Genomic DNA, 10,443 nt, shown 5'->3' with positions numbered 1-10,443 from the left:
AATAACAACAGGAGGGTTATGACAGGGTATTCTTTTCATCCTTTACTACTAAAAGTAGGGGAGTGGCAGCCCTACTTGAGTTATTTGGATATAGATTTGTCAGTTATCTTAACTAGGGTGTTTGTTTAACCAGGATGGTTAGATTTGTCAAGCCCTGGACCCTGGAGGGGGTCTCCTGAGCTAACACAGGTATATATACAATGCTCCTGTTCCTTTGTTTGGGAACTTTGTGTTGAGCATAGCTGTTCTGTATTTTGTGGGGTTTTTGGGGGGGTTTTTTGCCTTGTTTTGGTGTTGCTTTGTACAGTGTTAGGGTTTGTCTTGTATTCTTGTCATGATTTGGAGATGCCGGTGTTGGACTGGGATGTACAAAGTTAAAAATCACACAACACCAGGTTATAGTCCAACAGGTTTAATTGGAAGCACACTAGCATTCGGAGCGACGCTCCTTCATCCGGTGGTAGTGGAGGGCTCAATCCTAACACAGAATTTATAGCAAAAATTTACAGTGTGATGTAACTGAAATTATGCATTGAAAAATTGATTGTCTGTTAAGCCTTTCATCTGTTAGAATACCGTGATAGTTTCACATCTTTCATGTGTAAATCACAAAACCTTTTATTTAAAAAGTTGCATTCTCGGGTTAGCTGTCAACAATGGTGATAGCTAGACAATGTGTTGAAGGTTCTGGATTAGTGGTGCTGTAAGAGCACAGCAGTTCAGGCAGCATCCGAGCAGCAGTAAAATCGACGTTTCGAGCAAAAGCCCTTCATCAGGAATAAAGGCAGAGAGCCTGAAGCGTGGAGAGATAAGCTAGAGGAGGGTGGGGGTGCGGAGAAAGTAGCACAGAGTACAATAGGTGAGTGGGGGAGGGGATGAGGTGATAGGTCGGGGGGAGGGTAGAGTGGATAGGTGGAAAAGAAATAGGCAGGTAGGACAAGTCATGGGGACAGTGCTGAGCTGGAGGTTTGGAACTAGGCTGAGGTGGGGGAAGGGGAAACGAGGAAACTGTTGAAGTCCACATTGATGCCCTGGGGTTGAAGTGTTCCGAGGCAGAAGATGAGGCGTTCTTCCTCCAGGCATCTGGTGGTGAGGGAGCGGCGGTGAAGGAGGCCCAGGACCTCCATGTCCTCGGCAGAGTGGGAGGGGGAGTTGAAATGTTGGGCCACGGGGCTGTGTGGTTGATTGGTGCGGGTGTCCCGGAGATGTTCCCTAAAGCGCTCTGCTAGGAGGCGTTCAGTCTCCCCAATGTAGAGGAGACCGCATCGGGAGCAACGGATACAATAAATGGTATTAGAGGATGTGCAGACAAAACCTTGATGGAAATGGAAGGCTCCATTACGGTCTTGGATGGAGGTGAGGGAGGAGGTGTGGGTGCAGGTTTTACAATTCCTGTGGTGGTAGTGGAAGGTGCCAGGATGGGAGGGTGGGTTGTAGGGGGGCGTGGACCTGACTAGGTAGTCACGGAGGAACGGTCTTTGCAGAAGGAGGAAAGGGGTGGGAGGGAAATATATCCCTGGTGGTGGGGTCTTTTTGGAGGTTGGGGAAATGTCGGCAGATGATTTGGTTTATGCGAAGGTTGGTAGGGTGGAAGGTGAGCACCAGGGGCATTCTGTCCTTGTTACGGTCGGAGGGGTGGGGTCTGAGGGCGGAGGTGCGGGATGTGGACGAGATGCGTTGGAGGGCATCTTTAACCACTTGGGAAGTGAAATTGTGGCCTCTAAAGAAGGAGGCCATCTGGTGTGTTCTGTGGTGGAACTGGACCTCCTGGGTGCAGATACGGCGGAGGCGGAGGAATTGGGAATACGGGATGGCATTTTTGCAAGAGGTAGGGTGGGAAGAGGTGTTATCCAGGTAGCTGTGGGAGTCGGTGAGTTTGTAAAAAATGTCAGTGTCAAGTCGGTCGTCATTAATGGAGATGGAGAGGTCCAGGAAGGGGATGGAGGTGTCAGAGCTCCAGGTAAATTTAAGGTCAGGGTGGAATGTGTTGGTGAAGTTGATGAATTGCTAAACTTCCTCGCAGGAGCACGAGGTGGTGCCAATGCAGTCATCAATGTAGCGGAGGAAGAAGTGGAGAGTGGTGTTGGCCCCCTGTGTTCTCTGTCTATGACCTGATGTTTAGATTGATTCTAATCTAAAAAGTGAGATAATGGAGTTTTACATGAATTCATGCAGTTTTTGAGCTCAGAGTTCAACATGAATGCATGCAGTTTTTGAGCAAAGTACAATGTAACCCTGCAAGTACAAATTCACCCCACAAAATATATGTGTGCATGTGGGTCTTTGTCTGTCTGTGTCTGCATGCAATCATGTAGAACTCTGAGCTCAAAACCTGCATGAATTCATGTAAAACTCCGTTATCTCACTTTTTAGATTAGAATCAATCTAAATATCATGGCATAGACAGAGAACACAGGGGGCCAACACCTTCAACAAATTAACAAGCTGGTCAGGTGTCAGTGTCTGCAGCACACTCAGGGCTTATTTACTTTTGCAAAGATAGCCTGAAAGAGTTTCCCCTTGTCTTGTTTGTGGTCCATGTACACATCGATAAATCCCGTGTCACGGAGCGCAGCCATGTATGGCTCAGGTGGCCATTTTGTGTCCTTCAACAATCCAGCAGCAACGACTTTCTTCAGAGCTTCCAGGGTCAAGGTGGTGACCATCAGCCCCCCTGTCAAATAACAGATAAATACTCAGCTTTCTGAATTCTTGGAAGGTATGTAAAGAAGGAATCGCAATGTCAAGATCTTCTAGTGAAGAAGTAATCACACCAGTGGAGTCAAGATGGTGGGGATTTGGAAGCAGATATAGTGGCCTACTGTCCTCTGAGGTGAGGGAACAGAAGTTAAGTGGGAAGTGGAAACAGTCACGAGCTGGGATTTTCGAGGGGACTTCTTCTTATCAAGCTCAGACACTTATTCCTTGACCATCAAAACAAATGTGGAAGACCAATTAGAAGGCTTCCAGCATTGGAAGAGCAGCTGATTGTAAGGGAAGATAACAAAAGACAGAGGGCTTCAAGATGGAGATCCCTTTCTATGAATGTGTCAAAGTCTTAATGAAAAAAAAGATTCAGCAAACAGGCCAGCAATGAAGGGAAGCTGGGGAGTGCCCCTTCAAGTTGGCTCATGGCTGCTCTGGTGACTCAGGGAGTAGGGGGAAGCCTCTGGGAGAGGGCAGTTTCCTGCTGGAAAGCAGCTTCCTTGAATTGGCTACTGTTAATGAGCTACCCACACGTGAAAGAATGGCCTTGAGGCAGGAAGGATCCTCAGGTCAGCATGTCAGCCAGTGGGGCGATTTGTAGCTACAGCCCTCATCCCATCATGGTGGGTACCAAATATCCTGCCTACTGCCTGGATTGTCTAACTCTGGAAGAATCAGGGTTGTGATGAACAGGAGGTTGTGGATAATTAAGGGCAGGAGGAGTATTGGCCTCTACCTATTGCCCCTCCCTACCACCTCATTGCACTGGGTTCACTGCACATTGACACCTCAGAATGCATGAACAATCCATAGCAAAGTCAAGTAGCAGCTTTCAAGGAATTGCTACTGGTCCAGAAATCTGAGAGGTTCAGTCAGTCGAGTATGGTGTTTCAGCCCGCAGCTTTGAAGCTGTTCAGTGATGGTTATGGATCAGCTTCTGGCAATCTGTATCCAGACAATGGAAGATCTCTGGGCAAGAGATTACCAATTAACCCCCCAGTCCTCCCAAAATACAGACCATTGAGCTTCTTAACAGATTGTCACCCCGTAACTAAAAGCTCCTCAGTCAGACAGACTGTAAACAATTCTTGGTAATTACACCCACTTCTCGTTGCACATGTACACTTGCTGCAATCAAGAAGTTATGAAGGTCAAGCAGAGAGGTCAGGACTGACTTTCTTGAAGAGAGCAGATTCAATCAAAATACTGGAAATCACAATGGATGTGGTCAGAGTAAATAGGGAGAAAATGTTCCCATTTGCGAAAATATCGAGAACGAGAAGGCACTGATGGTTTGTAATTGGCAAAAGAAGCAAAAATGACATGAGAAAACCTTTTCCATGCAGCGAATGACTCCAGGAATCGTGGGGTCTGATTTCCAGAGCAGTACCCCAGTGAATTGTAACAATGGGCTGAGCTCCTCCTCTTATATTGTACTATTGATTAGATTACATTACAGTGTGGAAACAGGCCCTTCGGCCCAACAAGTCCACACCGACCCGCCGAAGCGCAACCCACCCATACATTTACCCCGTACCTAACACTATGGGCTATTTAGCATGGCCAGTTCACCTGACCTACACATCTTTGGACTGTGGGAGGAAACCGGAGCACCCGGAGGAAACCCACGCAGACATGGGGAGAACGTGCAAACTCCACACAGCCAGTCACCTGAGGCGGGAATTGAACCCGGGTCTCAGGCGCTGTGAGGCAGCAGTGCTAACCACAGTGCTACCGTGCCACCCACTTGACTATATTGTTGTAATTATTGACTGATTACATAATTATTGGGCGTGGATTCTATTTTTAAAGATGCTTTTCCTCGACCAGAGAATCTGTGGCTGCTGGTCAGGATGGTGAGGGAGTTATATGGATGGGGTAAGGAGAGGTTACAGAAGAGTGTCCATTCATGCACCAGTCCCTCATAGTTCCAGAAGAAAACTCACATACGTCGTTTAGCTATTGTAGTCTCTCTAACTTTAAGTAAATCTGCGTTTGACTACCAGGCTAATCAGTGACATGTCAATCAAGGGAGATTAGTTGATATGTGACCCCACCATTCCATCCTGACTGCACCATTTCCCTTGAGGTATAGGATTTTTCAGAATTGACCAGCACAACACTCTCTGAATTAGTGGTGCTGGAAGAGCACAGCAGTTCAGACAGCATCCAAAGAGCTTCGAAAGCCCTTTTGCCCGAAACGTCAATTTCGAAGCTCTTTGGATGCTGCCTGAACTGCTGAGCTCTTCCAGCACACTGATCCAGAATCTGGTTTCCAGCATCTGCAGTCATTGTTTTTACCAGCACAACACTCTACCTGGTTTCATAACTCGGTAAATCTCTCTGCATCCAGATTGCAGATCAGGCCAGTAGTAGTAACAGTTGCAGTGAAATACTCTGTCCACCACGTTGTCTTCCAGAGGGATATGTTCCATACTGCCGTGAAACAATGTCACCTTCCCGGTCTGAATATCAGGCTGCAACCTCCTGCTGGCTACACGGTACATGTATTCAGAGTAATCCAGCCCATAGAGCTTGCCCTTCGGCAGCGTAAGGCGTTTAGCAGCTTCCTGCAGACCGAGCCCTGGTCCAAAGCCCAGTTCCAGCACCACACTCTCAGGCTGAATGTCACACAGTTTGACAGCATTCACTTCCACCAATTTACCCTTCCCCTCTAAGAACTTTTTCACCATCCATTCCCAGGGACCCTGCGTTGGTTTGCTCAGTTGTTTGGTGAGGTGATCGAAAAGCAGTGCTGCTGCTCACAGAGCTGTGAAAAGTTCCCCTTCCTGTTGCAGAACGTGGAACCTCAGCCTTGATGGATGATTGACACAACACCAGGTTAGTCTAACAGGTTTAATTGGAGGCACACTAGACCTTTTGGACTATAACCTGGTGTTGTGTGATGTTTAACTTTGTACACCCCAGTCCAACACCAGCATCTCCAAATCATGGATGATTGACAGCTTGGATGACGATACACTGTGATCCCAGCATCAGTTTACAACCAGACTGAGCCAGTCAGCTGGGCTGAGAGTGTGTACATTAAACTGTTGTTGTTCAGTGACAGTGCTGAGCAAACAGACTGAAAGCAGCCAGAGCACAGTGAGACTCAGAGAAAGGAAGGTTGGGGGGGAATGTTCTGAACAGCTCTGCTCCAACTCCTGGGCAGCTCAACATCTCTATTAGACATATTGCTCTCACTTGGCGAAAGTGAGTACTGCAGATGCTGGAGATTAGAGTCAATAGTATGGTGCTGGAAAAGCACAGCAGGTCAGGCAGCATCCGAAGAGCAGGAATATCGATGTTTCGGGCAAAAGCACGATACCCTTGATTCACATTGTTCTCACTGCAGCTCACAGCAGCAGAACCCAGACTGGTTTCCATACCAAAAGGGCCTCTTACAAGGCAACAAGTAAAACAAATACTTCCAACATGCCCTGTAGGGACAGGAAGGATACGAAACCTCAACAGATTGCAAAGGGGTAGGAGGTCGCAGCCCATACTCTTTAAATTCACCAGTGGTATGTGAGCATCACTGGCTGGCCTTGATCTGATTGCAGTTCAGAGGGCAACCACATTGCTGTCACTCTGGAGTCACAGGTAGGCCAGACCAGATACAAACAGCAGAATTCTCTCCCTGAAGGACATTAGTAAACCAGATTGGTTTCTTTTGACAATCAACAACAGTTTCATAATCATCAGGTGATTCATAATTCCAGATTTTAAAAATTGAATTCAAATTTCACCATGTGCTGTGCCAAGATTCAAACTCACATCCCCAGAACATTAGCTGAGTTTCTGGATTAATACTCTATCATCACATTCCCAGATGGCACAATGGGCACTCGGAATTATATAATGGAATCATTAAGTAAAACACAGGAGGTGGTGACTCGGCCAATGTATCTGTTCTGAATCTCTGAAGATTCAATTCAGCCAGTGCCTTTCTCCCGTTGCTCTGCTAATTTCACATCATGATGTAATTTCTTATTGAAGGACTTGGTTGGCCCTGTCCCAACCCCACACTCGGGCAATGCTTTCCAGATCCTGACCACCTCATGTCACCATCATTTCTTTCACAGAATACTTGCTATCTGGGTTCTCTGCATCTTGATCCCACAATGGGAATAGGAACAGTTTTGTCCCATCCATTCTGTCCAAACACGATTATTTTGAACATTTCAATCAAATCTCTTCTCAAGTTTCTGTTCACCAAGGAAACCAGTTCCAACTTCTCCAATGTACCCATAGAACGGACGTTCCTCACCCAGGGATAGATCAAGAACTAAACAGCACCGATTGAAAGCAGTTGGCAAAAGAAACAAAAATGATAAGAAGACACTTTCCATGCAGCAAGTGGTTAGGGTCGAGGTCACAGTGTCTGAGAGTGTGGTGTGGGCAGGTTCGACCAAGGCTTTTGAAAGGAAATTGAGATAGTGTCCGGAAAGGTTCGAGTGTGCAGGGCTGGATGAGGATGGTAACTGAGGAAAAGGCAGTAAAATGTACAGTAGGAAGGCCAGTGCCATGGCCGAATGGCCTCCTGTTGTGCTATAGCAATTTTCGAGGAGGCTTCAAAATTTGCTTTATCCAGGAAATCACCCGAACAGGTTGTCTTGGCAACATGCCATTCAAAAACAAGAAAGCTGCAGGGAGTGCTGCCAGGACTCCACAGTTTACAGCACATTGGTCTGGATATTCCCGAGAGTGGCACCCACTGTCGGGATTTTCCTTTCCATTAACACTGAGCTCTGCATTTCTAGCTGGAAATTCTGATCCCAGCTCCTTCATACATTCAGGACAAAGCTGAAATGAACCCAGCTCCCTATGGGGCAGAATAGTTAACATAGAACAGTATAGCACAGGTCAGGCTCTTCGGTCCCCAATGTTGTGCCGACATTATATCCTACTCTAAGATCAAACGAAGCTACATACCCTACATTTTACTATCATCCATGTGCCTATCTAAGAGTCGCTTAAATGTCCCTAATGTATCTGACTCTACTCCCACTACTGGCAGTGCATTCCACGTGCCCACCACTCTCTGACATCTCACCTAAAACCTTCCTCCAATCACCTTAAAAGTATGTCCCCTCCTGATAGCCATTTCTACCTTGGGAAAAAGTCTCTGACTATCCACTCTATCTATACCTCATCATCTTGTAAACCTCTTCCAAATCACACCTCTCATCCTTTTTCGCTCCAAAGAGAAAAGCCCTAGCTCCCTCAACCTTTCCTCATAAGACACGCCCTCCAATCCAGGCAGCATCCTGGTAAATATCCTCTGCTCCCTTTCTAAAGATTCCAAATCCTTCCTATAATGAGGTGACCAGAACTGAACACAATATTCTAAGTGTGGTCTAACCAGGAATTTATCGCAGCTTTACCTCACAGCTCTTAAACTCAATCCCCCACTAATGAAAGCCAATACACCATATGCCTTTTTAACAACCCTATCAACTTGGGTGGCAACTTTGAGGGATTTATGGATGTGGACCCCCAAGATCACTCTGTTCCTCCACACTGCCAAGAATCCTGCTTTTAACACGGCAATTTGCGTTCAAATTCAACCTTGCAAAATGAATCACTTCACACTTTTCCTGGTTGAAATCCATCTGCCACTTCTCAGATCAGCTCTACATTCTGTCAATGACCCATTGCAACCTACAACAGCCCTCCACTCTATCCACCACTCCACCAATCTTCGTGTCATTGGCAAACGTACTAACCCACCCGTCCACTTCCTCATCCAGGTCAATTATAAAAATCACAAAGAGCAGAGGTCCCAGAACAGATCCCTGCAGAACACTACTGGTCACCAAGCTACAGGCTAAATACTTTCCATCTACTAACACCCTCTGTCTTCTTTCGGTCAGCCAAATCTGTATCCAGGTAGCCAGATTTCCCTGCATCCCATGTCTCCTTACTTTCTGAATGAGCATACCATGGGGAACCTTATCAACTGGTGTATGAAATCCATATACACCACATCCAATGTTCGACCTTCATCAATCTGATTTGTCACATCCGCAAAGAATTCAATAAGGCTTGAAGGCATAACCTGCCCCTCACAAAGCCATGCTGCCTATGTCTAATCAAACTATGATTTTCCAGGTTATCATATGTCCTGTATCTCAAGCTCCTCTCCAATAATTTGCCCACCACAGACGTAAGACTAACTGGTTTGTCATTCCCAGGGTTATTCCTATTCCCTTTCTTGAACAAGGGAATAACATTTGCCACCCTCTGAATGCAAAGGTCATTGCCAAAGGCATAGCAATCTCTTCCATCGCGTCCTGTAGTAACCTTGGGTATATCCTATCTGGCCCAGGAAATTTATTTATCCTCATGTTTTTCAAAATTTCCAGAACATCCTCCTTCTTAACATCAACCTATTCGAGCGTATCAGCCTGTTTCATGCTGTCCTCACAAACGACAATGCCCTTCTCAAAAGTGAATATTGAAGAAAAGTATTCATTAAGGGCCTCCCCTACCTCCTCCGACTCCAGGCACCAGTTCCCTCTACCATCCCTGATCAGCCCTACCCTCACTCTGGCCATCCTGTTGTTCCTCACATAAGTGTAGAATGCCTTAGGATTTTCCTTATTCCTACCCATCAAGACTGTTTCATGTCCCCTTCTTGCTCTCCTATGTTCATCCTTTAGTTTGTTCCTGGCTATCTTGTAACCCTCTAGAGCCCTGTTGATCCTTCTTCCCTCAATCTTAAGTAAGCTTCCTTCTTCCTCTTGACTGGATGTTCCACATCGCTTGTCATTCAAGGTCCCTTCACCCGACCATCCCTTCCTCACCTCAGTGGGACAAACCTGCCCAACACTCACACCAAGTGCTCCCTAAAGAACCTCCACATTTCGGTCGTGCATTTCTCTGAGATTATCTGTTCTCTAAATGATCCATCATCTTAGTTCATCACCCTTATTTCTGACACTTCTTGCAGTAAAGTAAAAACACAGCAACAATCACACTGTCTGCAACTTTGCCCTACCAGCTGTCTATCCTTCCTCATAAATTCTCTGCACGCCATATCTGCCTGTTCACCAGCTATCCCATCGTTTGATCTGTAGCTCTGGTTCCCAATTTCTGCTGCACAGTTCCTGCCTAATAGCACTGTGATTCCCCTCCCTCAATTCAATACTTTCCCATACCATTTGCTCCTATCCCTCTCCATGACTATAGTATAGGTCAGGGAGGTATGATCACTACCATCAAAAGCTCTCCCACTGAGAGATCTGACACCTGACCAGGTTCATTTCCATGCACCAAATCCAATATGGTCTCCCCTCTAGTCGGCCGATCTACATATTGAGTCAGGAATCCTTTCTGGATATACCTGACAAAATCTGCTCCAACCAAATTATTTAACTAAGAAGGTTCCAATCAATATTAGGCAAGTTGAACTCACACATGACAACAACCCTGTTACATCTGCACCTTTCCAAAATCTGCCTCCCAATCTGCTCCTCCTCAATTGCTATTTGAGGGTCTGTAGAAAACTCCCAATAAAGTGACTGCTCCTTTCCTGTTTCTGACTTCCACCCATACTGGCTCAGTAGACAAACCCTCCTCGACGACCTTCCTTTCTGCAGCTGTAATACTAGCCCTGATTAGCAATGCCACTCCCCCACCTCTTTTACCTCCCTCCCTATTCATTTTGAAATGAATAGAACATGCAACAACCATTCTTGCCCCTGTGAACATCATAGCTCCAAGTACTGATCC

General features: G+C 46.3%; 1 protein-coding gene across 1 annotated transcript; it reads right to left on the bottom strand.

Moving 5' to 3' along the window:
- Positions 1 to 396: 396 nt before the first annotated feature.
- On the bottom strand, positions 397 to 5,418 carry LOC148145178 (uncharacterized). The gene is made up of 2 exons (XM_087973820.1): positions 5,024 to 5,418; positions 397 to 2,674 (listed from the first exon to the last, which is right to left on the bottom strand). Exons 1-2 carry the CDS (start codon positions 5,397 to 5,399, stop codon positions 2,475 to 2,477), a joined length of 576 nt encoding a protein of 191 aa, XP_087829946.1. The 5' UTR covers positions 5,400 to 5,418; the 3' UTR covers positions 397 to 2,474.
- Between the last annotated feature and the right edge of the window lie 5,025 nt (positions 5,419 to 10,443).

The sequence above is a fragment of the Chiloscyllium plagiosum genome, unplaced genomic scaffold (assembly GCF_037043375.1).
Source record: "Chiloscyllium plagiosum isolate Xiang-an unplaced genomic scaffold, Cpla_swu_hap1 HiC_scaffold_26, whole genome shotgun sequence".
Classification (NCBI taxonomy): domain Eukaryota; kingdom Metazoa; phylum Chordata; class Chondrichthyes; order Orectolobiformes; family Hemiscylliidae; genus Chiloscyllium; species Chiloscyllium plagiosum.
Note: the sequence above shows the minus strand (reverse complement) of the source record. Positions and strands in the feature narration are given on the sequence as shown.

Excerpts from the sequence above, each read along its gene's own strand:
- LOC148145178 (XM_087973820.1), bottom strand. The coding sequence starts at position 5,399 with ATGGTGAAAAAGTTCTTAGAGGGGAAGGGTAAATTGGTGGAAGTGAAT. Across the intron at positions 2,675-5,023 it reads TTACCGAGTTATGAAACCAG|GGGGGCTGATGGTCACCACC; the intron begins GTAGAGTGTTGT and ends GTTATTTGACAG.